General features: G+C 50.2%; 2 protein-coding genes across 7 annotated transcripts; both read right to left on the reverse strand.

Moving 5' to 3' along the window:
* Nucleotides 1-442: 442 nt before the first annotated feature.
* On the reverse strand, nucleotides 443-14,922 carry ACADS (acyl-CoA dehydrogenase short chain). Of its 6 annotated transcripts, none has more exons than XM_019493681.2 (10): nucleotides 14,836-14,919; nucleotides 14,595-14,764; nucleotides 7,984-8,133; nucleotides 7,663-7,774; nucleotides 7,254-7,405; nucleotides 6,434-6,604; nucleotides 4,820-4,957; nucleotides 4,331-4,487; nucleotides 2,060-2,116; nucleotides 443-1,306 (listed from the first exon to the last, which is right to left on the reverse strand). In XM_019493681.2, exons 1-10 carry the CDS (start codon nucleotides 14,879-14,881, stop codon nucleotides 1,242-1,244), a joined length of 1,218 nt encoding a protein of 405 aa, XP_019349226.1. In that variant the 5' UTR covers nucleotides 14,882-14,919; the 3' UTR covers nucleotides 443-1,241. The 6 variants fall into 6 exon arrangements, with proteins under 6 accessions (XP_019349226.1, XP_006259210.2, XP_019349228.1 ...); XM_006259148.4 differs by having other exon boundaries at nucleotides 4,331-4,426; nucleotides 14,836-14,916; XM_019493683.2 differs by lacking the exon at nucleotides 4,820-4,957 and having other exon boundaries at nucleotides 14,836-14,920.
* Nucleotides 14,923-15,121: 199 nt separating this feature from the next.
* On the reverse strand, nucleotides 15,122-23,788 carry UNC119B (unc-119 lipid binding chaperone B). The gene is made up of 5 exons (XM_014593569.3): nucleotides 23,566-23,788; nucleotides 22,313-22,426; nucleotides 21,068-21,179; nucleotides 20,703-20,875; nucleotides 15,122-19,835 (listed from the first exon to the last, which is right to left on the reverse strand). The coding sequence occupies exons 1-5, from the start codon at nucleotides 23,771-23,773 to the stop codon at nucleotides 19,723-19,725; spliced, it is 720 nt and encodes a 239-aa protein (XP_014449055.3). The 5' UTR covers nucleotides 23,774-23,788; the 3' UTR covers nucleotides 15,122-19,722.
* Between the last annotated feature and the right edge of the window lie 275 nt (nucleotides 23,789-24,063).

The following is a 24,063-nucleotide window of genomic DNA, read 5'->3' on the forward strand; positions in this document are numbered from 1 at the left end:
AACATGCTGGCACCTGACCCTTAAGACCAAGTCAGAGAAAAACAGTCAGGGAGAAGAAGACCCACCCACCCTTTGTAGTAACAGTTCTTCAGGGTCTTAAGCAGGGTGGACTAGACTCTGTCCCAAGAAGAGTGGGAAGAGATTAGTATCAAGTCAAGCAGTGGCTCTCTCAGGTCCAGAAGCCAGGACATCTGTTCCATTTTCCATGGCTTTGAGTTTTAATGTCTCCAGTGCTTCCTGTACACTCTGCCTCTGCTACTTGAATATGTGACTGCTGTCAGGTAGGCCTCCCCTCAACATATCCTGTTTAACCCATCCTGGTTTTTAGAAATGAAGACAAATATGTACTCTTCAGATGGAAGTCTGCAGACACATCTTTGCTGCCATTAGTAATGGAAATACTACAGATGCAGGCAAAATAATGAGCTCTTACACAGCAAGATTCAACATGTGCAATTCATTAAAAACCACCATGAAGAGGTAGTGCAACAATCAGTCTAGGGTAGTACAAATGGACCTTACTCTCAGTTGGTACCCATGACCCCAATGTAAGTAACCTTTAAGGAAGTTCCCTTTGTGCTACATTCCTACTGTCAGAGCAAAAATCTACAAGAACAGAACACGCTACCTCTCCCATTTGGACTTTTCACATTAGCTAGTACTTAACCCCATCATTTCAGTTTAGCTTTGTCATTGGCACCAGGTGAGGGCAAATTACCTTTAAGTAATGTGACGGGTATAGGAAAGGCTAATAAATGCAACCAGTTATTCAGAGATCAAAATCAGAGCCATCCTTAGCAAAATTAGATATGATGGTAAACTGTGTGCGAGTCTGAGGTAGTGGCAGCATCTAACACCAGCTGGTCAGTGCCTTGGTCAAAGCAAACACTCACTCCCTTTTAAGAGCCCTGAACCCTCTTTTACTCTGAAGGCAAGCTGGGTGGTAGAGCCGTTCACTTGTCACATTTATAAACCCAGAAGACATGAAATTTTTTTGACAAATTGTGTGTTGGCCAATCCCTTTCCCATAGAGGATCAGCCTGATTACCAAAACGATCGGTGGACAGACGAAGGCATTTTCACCTTCTCTCCTCCTGCCTTCTGCACACCGGTTATTAGGCACTTAGACTGGATTCTTCTCCAACTAGCTGCTTTAGCTCCGGTACTCCCTCAGCAGCTGACCTGCTATCACCAGTCTCTGGATCTCACTGGTTCCCTCATAGATCTCTGTGATTCGAGCATCACGGTAGTGCCGCTCTGCTGGCATTTCTGTCACGTAGCCCATCCCACCTAGAATCTGGATAGCCTGAAACAGGCAGCAAGTCACAAAAAGAAGGTCAGTCAGAGGAATGGGACAGTCATCCCAGAAACCCTGTGTGTTCCCTTTGCCTCACATGGGGCTGCCACCATCATCCAGCCTCCGTTGCTGAATGACCAAACAGCACATGGGAGGCAGCAGTACTTGCAAGGAACCCCATTTCTCTAGGATCTTGATTTCACTAGCCATCAGAGCTCACCCAGCAAGACAGAAGACCAGGGACAGGATGAGGTGCAGCTCCTGCTGCACAAAGGGCACACCCTGGTGTTACCACTTGCCCCTTCTGTAGTTTCAGTGGGAGCCACTGTCAGCAGTTAGGTGCTGAGTGGAACAAGTGTTACTGACTTAAAAATACTTGAATAAGCAGTGGCATCTTTAGTCCTCCCCAGCAGTGACCCTGCTTGTGCCTCCAGCTCTCCCCAGGCCCTGCTGTCTGTAGCCTGAAGCAGTGGACAGAATAATACAGTACTGCTGAATGGCTGTAAGCACCAAAGCTAGAGAGTTCCTTGGGTAGCATGTGAGCTACATCCCACCCCCACCAGTATCTTTACCGTTCTAGGTCAGGCAAGGACGGACACAACCGAACACTTGTCACCCCTGCTCTATCCTTTCTGTCTTCTGACAGGAGAGGAGCCCTTCCCCCAACCCCTACTGGCCTGTGATTTGGGGTGGGGAAGAAAAGGGAGGGAGGGGGGGGGGGAGGAGAGGAGAGGAGTGGTAAAGAGTTCTCTAGATAATTACCTGATGGGAAATGGCAGTTGCAGCCTCTGATGCAGCCAGCTTGGCCATTGCAGCTTCCTAAAACACACACACGCATGCACATACAATGCATGTTGTTAAAGCTGCATGTCTGGGCGAGGGGACCAGCAGTCAATGTTCCAGGGGATGCTGAACTTGGTGAATATGTGCCCAAGGCAGAGGCATAGAGTTGTGTGGATTCTAAGCTACAATTTCAGCCTCCATGGATAAATCATCCCTCGCCTTCTGAGAAAGATCTGCAGCTGTAGGAAAACTGGCCGTAACCAGAGAAAGCAAGGTGGGGCCTGGCGAGAGAGGAAGCCAAACAATGCTCTTCACCTAGCATGCATCTCCTGTCTAGGCTGCCTTATACACCAGAGCTGCTTATTACTATGGGGCACTGCATGGAACACACAGCAATGTCATACCACATCAGGCCAATGGTCTGCTTTGGTCTGCATCCCACATCTCTGTGGCTGGCACTAGAGGGTTTAAAGGAAGCTGTGAAGAATTATTTGGATGAGTTATGTACTAATAATGTCCAACAAATGTTTCCTCCTCACACTAGGCAGGAAATGGGTTCATATCCAATTCTTGTAGCAGTGCTGTTCTTAACCAGTGAATCATTTTTGAAGGTTGTACCCTCAGTGATATGTTTTTAGCAGTATGTTTTTCAGATTAAAGAGAAACAGTCCATTTTAAAGTAGGAAATGGTATATACATGCACGTATGTTTTTTTGGGAGTGTCTTGTTTACTATCGTTGCTGTTAGCCTGGAAGGGAAAACATCCCTTGCTTCATGTAGCTGAGGCACTGGACAGCCTTTGGTTGGTCTGTTCTCTCTGCTTGTTGGGATTATTGTACAAAGCAACAGGGAAAGAGAAGACATTTACTACTCATTTAAACACCATCCTGCCCTGCATTTACTGATACTCAGAGATCCATACATGCATGATGTAGCTGAACTAGGAACACTCTAACTGATAACTGGGGCAGGAAGGGGAAGGGGGTCTGTGAAAGTAGATAACTGGGTCCAAGTCCACTAATAAGGCCAGTGCTCAGAAGGCCACCACAGTTCATGGAGGGGGGCTATATATCCCTTGTCCTCTACTGGGCGGATTCTATCTGCTGAAGGGTGGGTTCTCATGCCTTGGAGAGAGGACCCACTGCCCCTCCTGTACCTGCTTTGTGGGCACTTTGTGTTTTAGGATCATAGAAAAAGAAGCCTTAAGAGACCTCATGAAGTTGCCTAATCCACCCCCCTGCTCAAAGCAGGAGCATCCCTGACTAAACCATCCTTGTCAAGGACAGAGATTCCACAACTTCTCTAGGTGGTCTGTTCCAATGCTTGACTACCCTTAGTCAGAAAGTTCCTCCTAATCTCCAACCTAAATTTCCTCTGCTGCAGCTTGAGGCCACTGCTCCTCATCCTGTCCCCTGCAGCCCATCTCCATCCTCTCTATAACTGTTCTCCAGGTATTTGAAGACTAGTCTGGAGAAGAAAAGACCCAAGTGGGGATTTGATAATAAACAACCTAACTCAGGGGTGTCAGACAGGCAGCTCCACACCAGGTCCAGCCTGCCAGGCTACAGCCAGGCCAACAGAAGTTGAAGTTGTGTGACTGGGGGCAGTGGCATGCCACAGAATCCAGGGCCCTTGGGTCCAGCGTACCAATGGACATGGTGATTAGTGGCAGGAAGGTGAGCAAAGGTTGGCACAGCCCTAGTTGCCCTCTGGCTGCTCCATCCATCACCACCACTGTGGCACCAGCTCCTTGGCTGTCAGCCATGCTGCCATCTCCACCATATGCTGCAAGCCCCATGCCAGAGCTGGAGTCTCCATGTGTTCTGTGCCAGAAGCAGAAGTGCCGCTCTACCACAAGACATGCCAGCAGTAGCGGCTCTAGGTCTGGCATGGAGTATACAGCATGTGGTGGGAGCTGGTGCTGCCACTGTCACCACATTCCTTGGCCTGCAAGGAGCCCTGCAATCTGGATCCACCCAGGGGCAGAGGTGTTTTGTCACCCCTGTGCTAGCTCTTCCAGCCCATCATTTGTTCACTTTTAAAAGGGAGAAACTGCTGATTGAGATCTCAGTCAATCCTCTGAGCACTCCTTCATCCTATAACAGACAAGCAGGACTCCATGCAGTGCCCACTGCCTCCTGCCGTTGCCCTTGGGCTGTGACTATCTAGGTCACGCACTGAAAGCAAAGCCATTCCTGAAAAGGGGCTAGATCTAAGTAGGTGTCTAGGTAAATGGAAGGATGGACATACCTTGGTGAAGGGCTTCCCATTGTCCTTCAACATGGCTGCTCTCCAGGTCAGCAGGCGCGCGCTCTCCAGGGCTAGTGCCATGTCTGCCAGCTTGAACTGCAACAGCCACAAACACCTCAGGGCAGAGCCTTACTTCCCCCAGACTCCCAAGTTCTGCCTAAATGAGAATGTGTTGATGAGCCTCCACATCCCAGGCAACCTCCCCATGCTGTGGGGGACTCCGAGGCAGAGGGAGCCCTGTGTCCCAGCTGTATGGGGGCCCAGGCAGTAGGGGGGCCACGTGTCTGGCAACACAGCCAGGCCTGCGTGCATGAAGCACTTGTCTGTGCACAGCAAGTTAAAAGTGCATCACCTTTCAGTGGTGAAGCCAGCTGCTGCTCTACTCTACATGCCAGCTCAGCAGTATGTTTGTGCTGAAATGAAACACTCAGGACCAAAGTCCCTGATGTTGGCAGAAACAGGGCAACATATTTCAGTCTGACCACTTACCTGAATAGCCTGCAGTTTAGTAATGGGTGAACCAAATGCCACTCTCTTCTCCGCATAATCCACAGCACAGTCCAGAGCTGCCTGAGCTATTCCAAGGGCCTGGGAGGCAATCCCAATCCTGCCTGTGTCCAGGGTTTGCTGAGAGACACAATGGTCATACATCCAGGGCAAATATCCCTGCATTCTTCCCTACACCAGGGAGCCAGAAATCTGCTGTCCCATGGAAGCCACATCCCATCCTTTCCTTCTCTAGAACAATCCCAGTGTGTGAAAGAACAGAATGCTGCAATATCTAGCACCTCCAGCAGATATTGGCAGGACAGGAGGGAAGGGAACATGGAGAGAAAATAATCTAGCAGAGATCTTGCTGCTTTGCAGAGGGGTGGAAGTAAAGGGGAAACTCAGAGCATATGGGGAGTGGGAGGACAAGAAAAGTGAAACCAGCCCCCAGCCCTGCATGGCTGCTCCTGCTTCCAGCACACACCTAGGTGTGTGACATCTCATTCCTTTCCCAGCAAGCTCCATGTCTCTGGCCACATTTAAAAAATGACAAATGACATGGGCACATCCAATCTGACACATTTTAAAGGGACCTGATTTTAATTTGCCAAGTGCCCAACTCTGGAAAAACACAACTGGTCACATCTTCAGATGGAACACTCATAAACCAGGAGACACCCCCTGGGTCAGTGGGTCTGAGCAGGTAGAGCACTAATTTGTTCTCAGGGACACAAGCTCTCCTTTCCTTTGCATCCACTGATGAGGAGTAAATAGTTAAGGGCCTGGTTAGTGAGTGTCAAGGTTGCTGCACATCTCGGGAGAGTTTTGACACTTTTTCACCCTCTGCTCTCAAAGCACTGATTACATCTTGGAGCACTTCCAGCAGTGCACTTAGCATCAGTGTTGCCTCCCTCCTTGCTCAGCCAGGCAGAATTTAATTAAAAAAGGCAGCAGTCTGCAACACAGAAAAGTGCTACCGCTTTCCTCATAAAAGGCCTTTTTTTCAGGAAGGGGCCTTTTAACCCAGTCTTCTGGCAGGAAGCCTGCACAGGCCTCAAGTGCAAAAGATGCACTGGAAAAGTAGTTGTGGCATACACTTGTGTTGTAAGGCACAATCTTGTTCTAATCCTGCTGGGAGAGATGCTCACTCTCTCAAGTGTCCTGTTTCACTGCAGAAAATCTGCTGTCCCCTATGTGCCACTGAGACCTCTATGTTTCAAACTTTCCCCTTTGAATTTTATCCATGTCTTGGAATCAAGCCTGAGACCTCTGCATCCAGAAGCACAGACTCCTGCCTTATCCCTACCAAGGGATCTTGAGAGGCAGTGAAAGGTTTTGTGTTGCCCTGCAGACAGATCTTTAGACAAAGTATGAAATTTGAGAGGTGGAGGAAGAGAGGGTCTCCTGTAATGAACCTACCCCTGTCTGCTCCCCACCCCCTCAATGCTCCTTGCCTCTGCTTTTCTTCTCCTGGGAGTTGCCAGGTAGACTTAAAAAGACGAGACCTACTGCTAGTGGCCCTAGCCTGACCAGAAGAGGTCTGACTTGAGAGCACCGTATAGGGCTGCAGGCCCTTGTCTGCACCACATGCTCAGAAGCACAGCTGTCTCTTACCATGGCGATTTTGAAGCCCATCCCCAGCTGCCCCAGTAGATTGGCCTTGGGGATCCGACAGTCCTCAAATATCAGATTGGCGGTGGAGGAGGCTCGGATTCCCAGCTTGTCTTCTTTCTTCCCCAGTGAGAGCCCAGGGGTTGGCATGGGAACCAGGAAGGCACTGATGCCCTGCAACAAGACCCAGGCTGGTAATATTACTGCACATCTCCCATTGTGCGGGGGACAGTTCTTCCAGGAAGTGCAGGCTTAATCCTAGCTCACTTGAGTGATCACCACTAGCTCACCACTGATCACAAGGGCGGTTAGTATGCAAAGGAGAACAGTGGTACCCCCTGCAGTACCATCTGCTCTGCTCCAGGCTCCCTGGGATACAAGCTCAGAAATCCATGGGAAAGACTATTCAAATACTATATACCAGGGATAGGCAACCCCTGGCACAGGTCCTAGAGCGTGGCACATGAAGGCATTTTGCTCAGCATCTGTGCCTCAGGGCAGGTGGCAGGAAAGAGGCTGGGGCTACGTTGCCATAACAAGGATTGTGCCACTCATGGCTCCCCTGCTGTCTGCCCCTGGCATGCCAACATCTTACAAATTGAGGTTGTGGGTGTTTTTGGCAATCTGCCCCAAAACACTGCTGAGCCCTGCTTTTTCCTTCTCTTTCTCTAGACCTCATCTCCAAGGTAAGGCATAGAACCTTTTACCAGGTACCTGCCACTCCTCCACTACATGTTGTGGGTTCCCTCTATATGGCTGGCAGAGTTAATTAAGATACCACATGCTCAGGGCTGTATATAGCACTATAACCAACTGGGCTCACCTTGTGTTTCTGGGATTTGTCTGTAGTAGCAAATACGACGACAGCAGAGGCATCCCAGGCATTGGTGATCCAAGCTTTGGTGCCATTCAGGATCCACTCATCACCATCCAGTGATGCCACTGTGGAAGCAGCTCCTGCATCACTGCCATTTCCTAAGCAAGGCACCAGGCAAAACAAAGCCAAGAATTCTTGTTCACTCAAGCAGTTAGAAGCAACACAACCAAATACCCAGTGGATGTTAAAAACTGGGAATAGGGTGGTGATAAAATTAACTCCACTGCCTTCCCATGAACCACCTTCAGGTGGTGCTAAGTTCTGCAGAGCCCCTTTCTAAAGCAAGTCTAGGGTGAAACCACTCTCTACTTTTCAGGCCAAGAATGTTAACTCCACTCCCCGCCCCAACCATTACCTGGTTCACTGAGGGCAAAACACCCTATCTTGTCTCCACTGGTGAAGGGTGTGATCCACTTATGTTTCTGCTCTTCAGAGCCAAACTTCAATATTGGACCTAAATACAGAGACTGAAGAGAGAAGTTGTGTTCATTTACCCTGAAGAAGAATGCAACTGCTGCAACACAGCACCATCACATGCAATGCATAGCCCAGGCACATTCCCATCCTCTATCAGCATAGAGATCTGCTCCTCTCAAATGCCACCTTTGTTCCTGGCCAAGAGCAATGGTTTCCCCACCACACCCCACAGGGTTTCCTGCACAGGAGAGAGGCTTACATTATTGACGCTCATGATGACCCCTGTGGAGGCACAGCCCCTGCTTATCTCCTCCACAGCAATGGAATAGGCCAGGTAATCAAGCCCTGCCCCGCTGTACTCCTCTGGCACATCCATGGCTAGCAGCCCAAGGGCTCCCATCTTCTTCACCTACCCACAGAGGAAGATACAAGAATGAGGCTCTGTAGCACTGACACCCAGAGTCCCAGTCACACACACACGCGCGCGTGCACACATAGAGTTACACCTGGGCACTGCACACACAGGCACAAAGGTACATGCAGAGAAAACATGCCTCAAGATTTCAATTCGGGGGGACACAATTTTGAGTGGCCAAACATCCACAGCTCAGTGACTGCAACAAGTCACAGGTGCTCATTAGGGCTGGGCTCTGGTGGATTAAGGGTGAGCTGGGCTCTGCTTGTTGCCCTGAGACAGAATGACCAACCCTGCCTGAAGCTGGAATTACCCTGAGCTGTAAAACTACAGTTTAATGGTCCTCTTGTTGCCCTCTTTTATTACTGTGAGGATGGGAGGAGGTAACCAGCTAGAAATCCAGCTTATGCAGTCATCAGAACTCCACTTTTAGTCTTTTATATTGTTTAAACTTCAACCTACACCTGCTTTAAAAATGGGACCTTAGGGAATGATTGACCTGGGAAGGCCTAAGCGACAATTTTAGCTGTTGTTGCCTCTATGTGTTTTCTACGACACTGAGGACATGGCCAGCATTTAATAATAGGATGAAGGAGGGACAAAATCAGGAAAGAAAGCACTGTCCAGAGATGTTACATGCAACCACAAGGCCAACAGATAGATGGGGGAAGCTGTGGGTCTACTGCTCAGTGCTGAGGGAGAACTATCAACTTAGAAAAGGCAAAGGTGGCAGAGATGCACAGTGATTACTTTGACTTGTCCCTCACAGAACATGAAACTGCAACCAAGCAGCTAACCACAACTCATATACACAGTAGCAGAAAAGAACTGCAGATAATAGTAATAAGTGGCACCGAAGTTGACCTATCTGAATGAACCTAAGTCAGCACAGCCTGACAAAATTCTTTCAAGTTGCTAAAGGAACAAGCTAAAGAATCTCAGATCTCCAAGTACTAATATTTGCAAAGTCATGATAGATAGGCAAAACCAGAGGCTTGGAAAAGGACTAATAAAGGGCACCTATACATGAGTGCGGAGTCTGCTCCAACACGCTGGAATTTCAGTGTCAGAGCAGACTTGATTAACTGAGTCTGCTGGCATGTGGCAATTACTGCACTCCAGCAGTCTCCTGCATCTCATGCATCAGTGTCCCCGCACTTAAAAATGGCAGGGAAGCTTTATCTAAAGCTCATTGAACAAGCTTTAGTTCAAGCGCCCCTGCTGCCATTTTTAAGCACAGGAACACTGAAACACGAGATGCAGATGTGCTTTAATTAGAACACTCTAATTAAAGCCCCCCCCACCCCGCACAGCTCTGGAGCATGTGTAAACGTGCCCATAGTGCCCATCTTTAAAAAGGGGGAGAGATAATCTGGGGAAATAAAGGATCAGTCAGTGTGACTTCAATGCTTGGGAGTTACTAGAACAAAGTATAAAATGATCCACTTGTAAACATCTGGAGGAGGAAAGGCTGACTATGCCAAACTGTCTCGATTTCCTAATTTGACTGGATAACTGCTTGGTTGATGAAAGAAATACAGTGGACAACGCTTACCCAGGCTTTAGAAAGGCCTTTGTCAAGGACCCACACTACAGCCTCATAAGCAAAATGGAAAAATGTGGGTAGACAGAATACTCATTGCATGGGAACATATTTACTCAAACAAATGGAAAGAGTAGCTATTAATGGCTCAACATCAGAATGGCAGGTGCTCTCAACTGGAATCCCACAGGGCTGAGTCCTGGATCTGGTACTATTTAATCAGTTTATTATTGACTTGGATGCAGAAAAAGCTCACTTCCAGATCATGTCTGCAGACAGCACAAACCTGGGAGAGGCTGCAAACTCTGGACCATACAATTGGAATCCAAAAGGATCTTGATAAATTAGAGAAATACAATAGAGACAACAAAAAGCAAATGCAAGACACAGGAAGGGATAACAACACTGTTGCACTGGTCAGCCCTCAGAAGAAGTACTACATCCAGTTTTGGATACTGCCTTGAAGAATGATGCAGAAAAACTGAAGAGGCTCCAAAGGTAAGTGACAAGGTGATAAAGAGGCTGGGATGCAAGCCATGTAGGGAAAGGGTGAGAGAACTAAGTATATTTAGCTTGGAGAAAGGAGATTAAGAAGGTGGGGGAAGGGAGGAGAGAGAGGGAGGGACCCAACAGTAGTTTTCAAACATCTGAAAAGGCTGCCATAAAGAACAGGGAGAACAACTGTTCTCTACCACAGAGGGCAGGGCATGCGACACTGGGTTTAAACTGCAAGGTGGATTTAGATCAATTCTCCTGATTCTAAGAACAGGACAATGGTACAAATACCTACAGAAGTTGTGAAATCTCCTTTGCTGAAAGCTTTTAGGAAGAGGTGGATAGACATAAGGCTGAGATGGATTAGTTAATAACACACCCTGTATCTGCAGAGGGGGCTGAACTAGATGATTGCTGTGGTCCCTTCTAACTATATGATTCTATTCTATGATGTAGGTGTTACAAAAATAAGTCAGTGATACTATTTGTTTATTCCATTAGAATCTGCTTTGCATTCTTAAATTAATGTTTTCCCTCCTGTCCTAACATGCTAAACATGAAGTCAAGAGAGATAAACTGACCAGCTGAGGAAAATGAAAAATGGGAACAGGATCTTTGACTCCCCCAGGGAACTCATGGGCAGCATCCCCTGGGAGGCCAGGCTGGGGGGAAAAGGAGTCTAGAAGAGCTGGCTGTACTTTAAAGAAACCTTATTGAGGGCGCAGGAACAAACCATCCTGAAGTTCAGGAAGAACAGCAAATGTGGCAAGCAATCAGCTTGGCTTGGCACATAACTCTTTAGTGACCTTAAACACAAAAAGGAAGCTTACAAGAAATGGAAACTTGGACAAAACTTGGGAGGAGTGTAAGAATACTGCTTGGGCATGCAGGGATGAAGTCAGGAAGGTCAAAGTGCAATTGGAGTTGCAGCTACTAAGGAACATGAAGGGTAACAAGAATGGTTCCTACAAGTACATTAACAAGAGGAAGGTCAGGAAAAGTGTGGGTCCCTTACTATATGGGGGAGACAACCTACTGACAGACGAGGAGGAAAAGGCTGAAGTACACAATGCCTTTTTTACTTTGGTCTTCACAGGCAAGAGCAGCACAGTTTGGGGAGAAGGTGAGCCGCCCTCAGCGGTGAAAGAACAGGTTAGGGACTATTTAGAAAAGCTAGACATGTATAAACCCATGGGGCTGAATGCTGAGGGAGTTGGCTGATGTGACTGCAGAGCCACTGACCATTATCTCTGAAAACTCATAGCAATCAGAGGAGGGCCCGGATGATTGGAAAAGGGCAAATATAGTGCCCAACTTTAGAAAAGAGAAGGAAGATCCAGGAAACTACAAACCAGTCAGCCTCACCTCAGTCCCCAGAAAAATCATGGACCAGGTCCTCAAAGAAACCATTTCTAAGCACTTGGAGAAGAAGGTGATTAGGAACAGTCAGCATGGATTCACCAAGGGCAAGTCATGCCTGACTAACTTGACTCCCCTCTGTGATAACTGGCTCTATGGATGCAGGGAAAAAGAGATGGATATTAGAGGTGCACCAATACATTGTTCCGATATTGGATCAGCACTGATATAAAGAAAACTGACTATATTGGAAATTGGCCTGATATGATCAATAATTTGGCTGATAAATGTCCATGTGTGTTCATGACAGCGGACCATGCAGGCAGTGAGGAGCACAGCCCAGCAGTGTGGAGACCTGTATGCAGCTGGTAAGTCTGTTGTGGTAGAAGGAGAAGGGGCGTAGGGGGGCAGATTAATGCCCCCCGTGGTGAGGGAGGGAGTGGGGCAGGGGTTAGGGTAGGTGCTGCCCAGCTGGGGTGGGACACAGAGCAGGACAAAGCCACAGCTCATCCGGGGTGTGCGGGGAGGGGGAGTGGCTCCCACCGCCGCATGCACCCTGGGAGGGCATGAGGCAGGGGAGTCGTGTGCCCCAAGATCTGCATGAGGCAGGGTGGGGCAGGCTGCAGCTGCGGGCTGGGGCCACACCAGGCTCTTCCTTATGGGGGTGGGGGCTGGGCCGTGCTGTGCTCGGGGCAGGTGGGTGCGGTGCTGGGAGGGAAGCTATGGGGTGGGGGAGGTGCTGCGGCAAAATCTGGGGTGGCTGCATCCCCCCATAGCTTCCCTCCCAGTGCGGCCATCCCACAGCCCAAATGTAGCACAGCCCAGCCCACCCCCCACCAGAAAGAGCCTGATACACCCCAGCCCCAGCTGCAGCCTGCCACGCCCTGCGCAGATCCAGGGGCACAGGCACCGCCCCACCATCCTGGGGTGCGGACAGCATCAGGAGCCACCCCCCCGATTCCCGCTCCCTGGACAAGTCGCGACTTCAAGGCACTGGGCAGCGCCTACCCCTGCCCCTGTCCCACTCCTTCCCACAAGACAGCGGGCATTAATCTGCTCCTACCCCTTCCCTCACAACAGACTTATCAGCTGGACACAGCTGTATTGGAAATTGGATTGGTATCAGCTGATATGCCTCCTTAAAAATTGGCTATTGGTATTGGCTCCCAAAATCTCTATTGCTGCACCCCTAGCGGATATAACATACCTTTGACTTTAGCAAGGCTTTTGATACATGTCCCACAGCATTCCTGCAAGCAAGCTGAGGAAGTATGGGTTGGATGAATGGACTGTAAGGTGGATAGAAAGCTGACTGGATTGTCAGCTTCAACAGTCAGTAGTCAATGGCTCAATGTCTAGCTGGCAGCCAGTATCAAGTGGAGTGCCCCAGGGGTTGGTCCTGGCGCCAGTTTTGTACAATATTTTAATTAATGACCTGGAAGATGGCATAGAGTGCATCCACAGCAAGTTTGCAGATGACACCAAGTTGTGGGGTGTAGTAGATACACTGGAGGGTAGGGCTAGGATTCAGAGAGACCTAGACAAACTGGATTGGGCCAAAGGAAATCTCATGATGTTCAACAAGGACAAGTGCAAAGTCCTAAATTTAGGATAGAACAATCCCATGCACCAATACAGAAAAGCACCTGGGGGTTACAGTGGACAATAAGCTAAATAAAAGCTAGCAGTGCACCCTTGTTACCAAGAAAGCTAACAGCACACTGGGCTGTGTTAGCAGGAGGGTTGCTAGCAGACTGAACAAAGTAATTATTCCCTTCTATTCCGCACTAGTGAGGCCACATCTGGAGTACTGTGTCCAGTTTTGGGTCACCCACTACAGCAAGGATATGAATAAGTTGGAGAGAGTCCAGCAGAGGGCAATGGAAATGGTTCAGGGCCTGGGGCACATGAGTTCTGAGGAGAGGCTGTAGTATTTAGTCTACAGAAGAGAAGACTGAGGGGGGATTTGACAGCATCCTTCAACTACCTGCAGGGTGGTTGCAAAGAGGATGTAGCTAGACTGTTCTCAGTGGTGGCAGATGACAGAACGAGGAGCAATGGCCTCAAGTTGCAGCAAGGGAAGTTTAGGTTGGATATTAAGAAAATCTCTCTCATCAGGAGGCTGATGAAGCACTGGAACAGGTTACCCAGACAGGTTGTGGAATCTCCATCCTTGGAGGTTTTGAATGTCTGGCTAGACAAAGCCTTGGCTGGAATGACCTAGTTGGGGATGGTCCTGCTTTGAGCAGGGGGTTGTACTACACCACTGGTTCTCAACCTTTTTTGTACCAAGGCCCATTCATAAACATCGATGGCCAGGACTGGCCCAGTGTTCCTCACTCCTGACCCGCTGTCCCATGTCCCTAGGCCCCAGCCCCCGTGCGCGGGGCAGGGGGAGCCCCAAGCAGCCCCTCGCAAGCTGGAACTCTGCCAGCCTATAAAGGGAAAAGCCATGGTTTCCCACGTCTTTCTCCTTTAAAGGAGGATCCATTTTTTTAAAGTTTGCTGATCCATTTTTAAAGTTTGTTCCTGATCCTATCACTAGCAACCCACTTTTGGTTCATGACTCAGACTGAGAAACGCTGGGCTAGATGAGCCCTTCCAACCCTACTTTTCTATGATCGCGGGCAGGGGGAATAGTCAACCGAAAAGCCTTTCCAGGTCAAATGTACAGCCCCTCCCCCCTGCCCAGGTGCGGGCAGGAAAAGGAGGGAGGAAACTTGTTTTATTTATTCTTTAAGGATGAGGTTTTTTGGCTCCACTTCCCCCCTTTTGATTGGAAAAAATGCACCTTTAATTGTGTTAATTTTGAAGATTTTGGGCAAAGCAGTCACAGCTGGGGCTGGGAATTTGCCACGAGGGGATGAGGGAGGCTGTTAAACCCTGTGAGCAGGAGGCGGCGGCGTCCCAGCCCCTCGTCCCACCCGCTGGACGAGGCCGGAGGCCCTGCGTTTATTGCTGTGAAGCATTTCCCCGCCCTACGCGGCGGCTCCTCGTTTGCCCGAGGGCCGCGGATGCAACGCGCTGGCTGCGCCTGACACGGAAGAGGCGGCGGTACCTGCGCGGCGGGGAAGCGGTGCTCGCGGTCCAGGCGCGCGGCCTCGGGCACCAGCTCGCGCTCGGCGAAGTCGCGGCAGGTCCGGCGCAGCAGACGGTGCGTCTCGGGCAGCTCCGCGGGCGCCGCCGTGTGCTGCCGCCGCCGCAGCGCGCCCAGGGCCAGGGCCAGGCCTGCGGGGAGCGGGGGGTGAGCAAGGCCCGGCCCGGGGGGACCCGCAGCCCCCGCCCCCCTCACCCCTCACCTCTGGCGGCCGAACCGCCGCGCCGCGATACGAGCGTCGCCATCATCCCGCACCGCCCCGTCCCGTCACGTGACCGCCGCGCCACCGCCTCAGCACGCGGGAGCGCCCTGGGCCCCGCCCCCGCGGGCGGACAGAGGCAGCAGGCCGCCCCTCGGCGGCGTGGGATGGCAGGAGTCCCGGCCCCGGCCCCGGCCCCGGCCCCGGCCCCCTGCGCTGCACACTTGGGTCCCCCACCCCGGCCAAGCCCCCCGCGGCGAGCGAGCAAAGGAAGCGCTGGGCTCGGCCCTTGTGAAAAATCTCCGTTTTATTACTATTGCTTGTGACAAAATAACATTTCATACAAACGAGGGGCCTGGGTCACTGGCCGAGGGAAGAGGCAGTGGGCTGAGGTCCCGGAGGGAAGGCCAGGCTGGAGGGAAAGAAATCAAGCAGCAGCCCTGATGCTTCGCACATTCTCTGAGAAAAATATCTTTACAAAGAAAAATAGACTTGTGTTAGTTACATCTTGGCTGAGCTCCTTGTCCTCTGTAAACGAAAGGCACCCTGCTGTCCGTGCCCCAGGATCCATCTCAGGGCCAAGGAAACGGGCCAGGTCTACACGGGGAGGCCCCCGGGGCACAGGGCGCCAGCACACACAACACGTCCAAGCACAAGCAGGTGCTGCGGGACTTGTCCCCAGATCTGATGCAGGCAATGAAGCAAGTGGGAATGCTGGTCAGCACTGTGACTGGTTGCCCACCCTCAGAGAAAACCAGTCACAAGATACAGTATCATCCTCCTCAGCACTTGTCAAAGCAATGCCCCAGCTCTAGGGCAGACTGCAGCAGCTTGGCAGCAACCCACAGGGCACACCTAACATGCTTATACACAACATCCTTCTTTTCTAGGAGAACTGAAGTCAATGTGGGTAGCTATGGTATTTGCTGGTGCTTTTAGCTTCCTCAGACTTAACTCACTGTTCCACTTTACCCACTGTCCCTATAAGCTATGTACTCCCCATTAAGCTGCAGGGAGATGGCAGTGTTTTATGATTCCAAGAATGCAGGATATTGAGCCACATGCAGCATGTAGCCCAACAGCTCGACATGACAAGAGAGCAGAGCAGGAGACAAACACAGGGGAAATATCTGGAGCGAAGGATGTCATGAAGCACAGAGCCTCAGGGTGGAGTTAACACACCTTGCCAATCTCACTGCTCCACCGCTCACCATCTTCCTAGTTCATTTCTGGCTTTCAGAGTGTTTTGTCCATTATTCTTATACCTTGATTAGGGAAGCAGAATGGATGCCTTGGCCTACAGGGCTAAAATGGACAGACAACTGCTGTTTCTCTTCTGCAAAAAAAGATGCACCAAAAGCCATAATGAAATGCACATAGGAAAATGATTCATACCCAAGGGAAAGCAGGAACAGTGACACCAGGTCCACATAACACTAGGTGGGCCCTGCTGCACCAGCTGCAGTACAAAATCTTCAATGACCCTTACAACAGCTATCCAGGAGGGTGGCGCTCTCCCCTTGCACAGCATGAGAGCCTGGAGCACAGAGTGCTTCAGAGAGGTCAGACAAATACTTTAAGGATTTAGTGTCAGTTTGCATTTTTGGTCCTTTTACTCCTCCACACAGCATACACAAACTCCCTATCCTCTTTCCAGCCCAGCATAAATAGAAAAGGATATTTTCACAATGATCCTGCCCGCTAGCTCCTGGGGCAACACTTAGTTTCCTTCATCCCTCTAGTACCTGGCTAAAGTACTACTCTGGAAACAGGCTGTTGACTTGGGGATGCAGGGAGAATGAGGAGGGCTTGAGGTTCCTACTGAACATCGTTCTCCAAACAGAAGACAAGCTGATGGTGAGAAGACACTCTTGTAAAATGATGTTACTAAGACCCAGATCCCTGTTGCAGGGATGCAGCCGATGAAAGAAGGAACACTGGAGAAGCACTTGGGAAGGAAGGAAGGAAGGTAATCCCTGACCTCCAAATCACAATTAGCACCCCCCAGTGCAGGGCTGCCTTCTTATAGGGACTTTCCCCTCAGGGCACTTTACTGGGGCAGCTTTTTACAGTTGGCAGAACCAAACAGTGGTTGAGCTGGGAGTGCTCTCTGCCAGCTGGTGAAAACAAGTTACAGTTTCCGGTAATCTTTTCTTAGAGCTGAGGGCACCCTGACAGGCAGGGCACCGTAAGCGCACCGGTCCTTTCTCCTTCCCACACTCTTGTAAGACGGCCATTAGAAACTGGAATGAACCCTTCCCCACAAGATCTAACGCCCACTCCTAGGTTTCAGCCTGCCCTCAGGCTGAGCAGGTGTACTCTGCCGAGCAACCACTAGATGGCACTGAAACACATCCCAAAATTCCACCTGTGCAGAGGGTACCCCGTACTGTTTAAAGGACAGGCTGTACAACCCACTTACACATGCTGAGAGCTGGAGGTAGAACACTCCCTATTGATGGCCCAGTTTATTTGATATCCCCTTTCTGAGTGCTTCATTCTCAGCCACCCTGTGACCAGATAGAGATCATCCTGTTCATAAAAACAAGGAAAAGGAAGTTGCTTCAGACAGAAAATTAGACAAACATATGACACTTGAAGGCACCTGGATTTATACCACACACAAGGTCAGATCCTGGGGAGTCATTAATGGTCTCCTGGGATCGCTCTTCATACACGTTTCTGGGGAGGGGATTCTTTCCTCTCACAAGTATCATAGCGAACTTGTGGCAAAAAAAGGATCTTTCATTTGTGCCACAGTATAGTACAATGCCTACTGTGGACAGTCCTAGGAAGATGACAGCTTTGCTGTGCCTTGCCCAAAAGCTCCACCAATTCTGAAGTGACAATCAATGGGATTCCATAAGCATTTCTGGGAATGCTGGAGAGGGTAAATAACAGCAGAGCTGTCCTGCTCCTCCCAGCTTTCAAACACCCATACCATAAATAGCCCTGCTTGCCTTTATCCCCACCATGTTCCCAAGACGTGTGCACCTGTTCCTGATTACTGCTCTGCTCCCTTCCCCACCCTGCCAAGACATCTGTGGTGACCAGAATTAGCATCCTCCCCTATATCAGGAGATTCTTCCATGGTCCCTTCTCACTGGGTAACCCTGCTGCCAGCTGGTCCTATGTACCAAAGCTAACTCAATTCATCTTTGCAGTCAAAGATCAAATAACTTTTACACACAGCAGGATGCTAACAGGCCCTTGGCAGTAATGCCCACACTTGTGCTTTAATCGCTATTCTGTCTACTTTGACTGTTGCTTAGCACAACAACCAGTAACCTACTCCTGTTATAGTAGACAGGAGACATTGTCTGATGGGAAGCAAACAGTATTGGTACCAATAAACAACTTGGTCTTGACAAGGTCTAAGTATTAGACACCCAGAGGCCTGGCTGACCAGCAAAAGGACTGGGGACAGAAAATGCCAGTCTCAAAATTAGAGTACTGTCAGCCACAGAAAATCATTTGTTATGGTAACTTGGCATGGCATACGGATAGACCCCTGGCCTCACTGCCCAGAGCACACATGACTCCTTTCTCTTACTGCTTGACAGATTACTTTTCAGACCAGGTGCAACACAGGTCAGAGACATATCCTTTGGCTTGATTGCTACAGCAGCCACAGTAACCATCTTGGGAAAGGAAGAAGTCACTAGACCTTTCCCAAACCACAAATATGAATGAGCCAACAAAACAGGCAAACGGTTGCCCAAGGCCCAAATCCAGGTGATTTAAGAACAGTCAGTTCTAACTCCTGGGTCACAACAAGCAACTGCCTTACAACACTGCCAGAATGTGATGATTTTGGCAGCTAGGAAGGCCCAGTTTAATACTAGCACAAGCCTAAGCACCACAAAGTAGCTGAGCTGGTAATACCATTGTCTCTTACTATAATACCTCTGTGAGGTCTTTCAAGTTTATATATCTATAAAGACAGAAGACTAGGAAGATAATAATACCTGCCATGCAGAATGTTCCTCTGGTGACCATCCAGATCTTTCCCCTTCCTGAGCCTCTAAAGGGGGAGTACACACCACAAGTAGCAGGAGAGGAAGTCACATGCAGAGGGAAGAAGGAGGAAAAGGTGAAGGCAGAAGGCCTAACTCAGCACTAAGGCTGTTCCCTGCTCAGAACTCAAAGAAAAGGCTGTCAGGCTGATTCCGAGACCTATTTAGTATCACTTCACCTTTTCTCAGATCTCACATCTCAAATCAAGTCTCTTGTAAGAGATGTACTTGTAACAAACTAAGGAATCCCAGAAGCAGACCAGGACCCTGAATACAGGAGGAAGATTCCTGCACTATTTAAAGCTGAAGTCATCCCTTATTTTAAATCCTCTTGGGAAATGTAGGGGTGCACCCCCCAAGGCAATCTCAGTCATGCACACCCACAATGACCTGCTACACAGTGAAGAGATTATCTATCCAACATAGAAGAGAGCTGCCCTTCAGGCTTCACTGGATACCTGAATAGGGCAGATTTGCATCCCAAAAAATAGCTTACCCAGATGTCAACTCTCTAGAAGGAGCAGTCTGCTCACTAAATGGAACAAACCGGAAGCACTAAGAGCATGACTTAACTATAAAAAAACGTAACATCAAACAGAGCCGTATAATCTCTGATCCATAACTAACTGTGGTACCATCAGAAACATAGACAGACAGAGGTGAGGTACATAAGAATTTGGGCAGGGGAGTATTGCAGAGATTGTCTTTACTGCCATGAGCGCCACCTCAGCCTTCTTTGCTTCATGGTTTGAGTCTTTTGGGAGGAGGAAAGGTTTGGCAAAAGGCCTTGCTGCAAAACAGCAGCCCTGTGCCCCTCCTGCATGTCTGGAATGGTTAGCGGTAGCACAGCATCCGATGTGGATGAATGCAGTGGTTACTGCCCCCCGTTGTAGGCATAGTCGGCCTTGTTGTGCATGATCAGCTTGTTGTCCACGAAGTAGAAGCTGTCCGAGCGGGTCTCATAGGGGTTTTCAACCATCAGGCGGACTGTGGGAGAGAAAGCCCAGTTATACTCAAGAACAATGTCCGCTACACCAGCACTAGGGGAAAGTAAGGGAGAGAAAACCACCCCACAGTCTCTGACACCCAGCCTCCATGCAAGTCAGAAAAACAAACTTCTAAATGGTGAGCCCCAGGAGCTCTACACAGACCGATTCTATTGTCCATGCACAGGGTGGAGGTCTTCAGGATGTAAAAATTAACTACTTGGGAGTAGATCAGTTCACAGATATCCAACAAGATATCATGGTACAGCAGCACTGAACAAGAACATTCTTCCTATAAGACCTGCTATGCAGCCAACACTAGTTGCACACAAATTCAGTTCAACCTCTCTTTGCCAGACGTACCAACAGAGAAATACGGGGCATTGAGCTGCTCCCATCCTGTCCATCCTGCAGGGGTATAGTGGGTCTTCTACCAAGACTATATAGGGCATGCTCAGAACTTGGTATCACTGATAGCCTTTTACAGGCTGCTGACAAAAAGCAAGCCCTGTTCTGAAGCTGAAAGGCTCCAACTTCAAAATCTTGAGAAACTATGATCACAGCCTCCCAGATCTTGTGTTTGCTCAGATTATGGGAGAAGATACTACATGCAAAAGGTCCTGTGACTGAGGTCACAGGCTGTTGACAGCATCGCACCCAGGCATCAAACTGGGCTTCTTCAGCTCTCACTCATGCTGATGGAAAAATAGTAGCAGCAGGTGACAACTCTGTTTGAGTTACACATCAGCAATCCAACCCAGTTCTACCTAGTCCCAGTCCTCTGCCCCAACCACACAACCATTTTTCTTCTCAGTGAGAGAAGATCTGAATCAGGCAGGAGCTCAGCAAAGGGGGAATGAGTACATACTGAGGTCCTCTGAGAGCTGAGGGAACTCATAGATGTGTTCACACGTGTTCCTGCTACTGGGGATGCAGAAGCCAAAGTCAAAGTCAAAGTTCTTCAGCAAGCGATCCCGGAAGTAATGCCTCTCGATCATTCGGAAGTTTGACACTGGCTTGTCTCCCACTGTGAACTCCACTCTGCAGGGAAAATATATCTCATGAGACCAATTCATTTAATAGTGAGAGGGGCGCAAATCAGCACCTTTCCATGTAGGTTGTGAACTGAGTTCTCACTAATCCAAGGTTCAGTTTAGATAGGAACTAACAGGGCTTGTATCCAAGACTCCCTAGAGGCTTTACTCTCTCCTCTTCCTACAAGGTTTTACTCACGTTGCACCAACAGTCCGTAGACGGAGGAATGCTGGGGTGAACTGATAGCGAACAAAGCGGCCTGCACTGGTGTCCAATTCTCCACCATCATCATCCTCCTCTTCATCTTGCTCTGGAAAAGTTTACCAACTCAGTTAATCTTCTGATAACCTAAGTGAAACCAGCTGACCAGCTCAGAGCTGACAAACAAACCACCCAGGGACATTGTTCAAGCACCCAAGACTGCATTATCCAAGAGCTGTTCTTTGATCTGTTGCTGGCACTAAATTGTTAACATGGAACAGTTTCATAGCAAATTCCACCACAAGGAACAGGATTTGTTGATTCCCATGTTCAACAAACATGTTCAAGAAATCAGTTATGATTGCTTGCCTCTCACTTGCAATATCTACATCCTGCTTACCTTTGGCTACCTGTATAAAGGAGGTTTGTGGGGCTCAGGCAAATTATATTTGTTTAATACTAACCCATTTTTTTCAGGAGACTCCCCCAGCCCATGTACATCTCATGAAACACTAACAATGGCAGCACATTTGTACAGCACAGATTCCCCAAATATGACGTTCTATTTCCAACAGCCTAGCTGAACCAAGGAGGTAAAGACATTTGGACACAGCATTCACAAGCTATCTAGAGGTCACTGTTAAAAGACAGTATCAGTCCGGAGGTGCTCAGCAGCAACTCTGAAGTCTATTGTATCCAAGACATCACTTCTAACAGCAGAGTTTAAGTTCTACAGAAAACACATGACTACAGCTGGCCTGACAACAGTTTCAAGGCTGAAAGGATTACACACTTCCCTCTGACTTCTATGGCACGCTCTTTCTATCGAGCCTAAGGCACATTCACAGAGTGATTTGGAGGAAGCTCTATGCTGTACATGCTCCATGGAGAGAGGATTTCAGTCTGTTCTCTAGAGTACATTCGCTTGGCATTCTGTATAGGTACACTAGGACATCCCCAGGCAGACATATCCTCCATCCTGCAGGATAGCAAGGGGCAGCACAGGACACAGCGTGCGCCTTGCTATCCTGCAGTATTGGGTGGTACCACATTCAAAAACACTGCACTACTCCACATACGCTGCCTCCCAACCCAGAAGCAGTGTAACTGCATTTATGTATCAGGCAGGCTACTTAGCACCACTGCATGCCATAGTCAGTATGCATTGCAGACATGCCCTGAAAAACTGTAGTACTTGGCACGCATGTACCGTATACTCCACTCGTTATCTACAGGTCCTACCTGTGGCAGATGGCTTGGCAATTTCAAAGAGCACTGTCCCAGTCTCAAGGTCCCGGATCTTGAACCTGGTGAAGTCGATATTGTAAATGTTGTCTTCAGGTTTGCATAAATAATCTAGGAGAAAAGGGAATGCACTTAGGAGAGCCCTTCCTCCTAAGAGTCCAGATGAAAAAACAACCATGAGGGATCCCATAGCTACGCCTCAAAGGACCTCCTCCTCCTCTCCTGTTTACCAAAAGACTTTCAGCTACGCTGCCTGAACCCAGTCTTCGTACAATGGGGCACTTCCCCAGAAGCTTCCAGAAGGACAGTGCAATGGGGGTGCAGGGAGACTGAAGTCCAGACAGTTCTGGAGGGCAGAACATGGAAGGGAAAGCCAATACCAAGGATTCAAAGGTTCACGGAAACTTGCACCTGACAAACCCCAGCTGTCCAAGCAGTGCAAAACCAGAGAGTGTTGGTGTGAACTTAAGTGGACAAATTGGTTTTAAAAGAGCTGCACCCATTTAAACCACTAGCATTTGGCTCAGGGTTTGGTTTTGTTTTGGATCCGACACTGTGCAAGCCCAAACACTCCCTCCCCTGCAAACACAAGAACAGATGGGTGAAGCTCTGGATCCTGCCTGGCTAGTTAAACACAGCAGCAGTCCAGAGACCACCAACTGGGTGGTTAGTACCTTAGGTTAAGTACCTAAAAGCTGTCACAACACAAGGAAGTCCTGTGTAAACACAGAACGAGAGGAACAAATGGCTGGTAAGAGACACGCAAGCTGTTGATTAGACGGACTAAGCAGGGCAGCGCAGATGCGCAGCTGGGATCAGCGCTGATGGAGCCACCTGCCCAGCGCACTAATCCCATCCCAGGGACAGGGAGGGCAAGGCTATTCCCTGGGCCACAGCCCGGCAAGGTGCCACCCGAGCAGCAGCATCGCGCAACAAAGCCAAGTGCCGGGGGGCTGGAGGGAGCCTGTCTCCTGAAGCAGCCTCGTGGCTTCATGGCAAGAAAACGGGGGCTGCAGGAACAACAAAGAAGGGGGCGAGGACTCAGGTGAGACACACGCAGGACCTTCAGGGCAGCCCCACACGGGTCGCGTCTGCGGCGGGGGAGCCGGGCGAGGCCTCCCCGGGACGCAGCGCTGGGTCTGTGCCCGGCCGCGCTTCTCCCCCGGGCGCCGGGGATCGCCCCAGCCCGCGGCTGCTCGCCTGGACGCTGCCCCGCCTCCCCCCGGCGCGCCGGGCCCGGCCGCACTCACGGTCCGTGACCCGCGACAGCGCCAGGACGTGCTCGGGCCGGACGGTCTCTAGCGCCAGCAGCTCGGCCTCCGTGCAGGGCACTCCCGCCCGCGACGCCGCGTCCCCCGAGCCGCGCCGCCCCCGCGGCCGCCCCAGCCCGGCCCCGGCTCCCGGCGGCGGCTTCTTGTCCGGCCCCGCCGCCGCCGCCCTCGCCTTCGAGCCGCTCATCGCCCCGCGCCGCCGCCAAGATGGCCGCCGCCGCCCGCCGTAGCTATGGGAGCAGGGGCGGGGCGCCACGGGGTCGAAGGGCAACGCCGCGCTGCCTAGCAACGGCGTGACGGGAGTTGTGTCCCTCCCCCCGCGGGCGGGGGGCTGCGAGCCAGGCCGAAGCTAAGCAGGGTCGGGCGCGTGCGGGAGCCAGAAGGGAGACCCCGTGGACGCTCAGTCTCGGGTCCCAGGTCCGGGGCGCGGAAGGAAGGCCGGAGGGTCTCTCCTCACTGCAGTCGCGGGCCTCAGCT

Source organism: Alligator mississippiensis, chromosome 10, assembly GCF_030867095.1.
Source record: "Alligator mississippiensis isolate rAllMis1 chromosome 10, rAllMis1, whole genome shotgun sequence".
NCBI classification, from domain to species: Eukaryota; Metazoa; Chordata; order Crocodylia; family Alligatoridae; genus Alligator; species Alligator mississippiensis.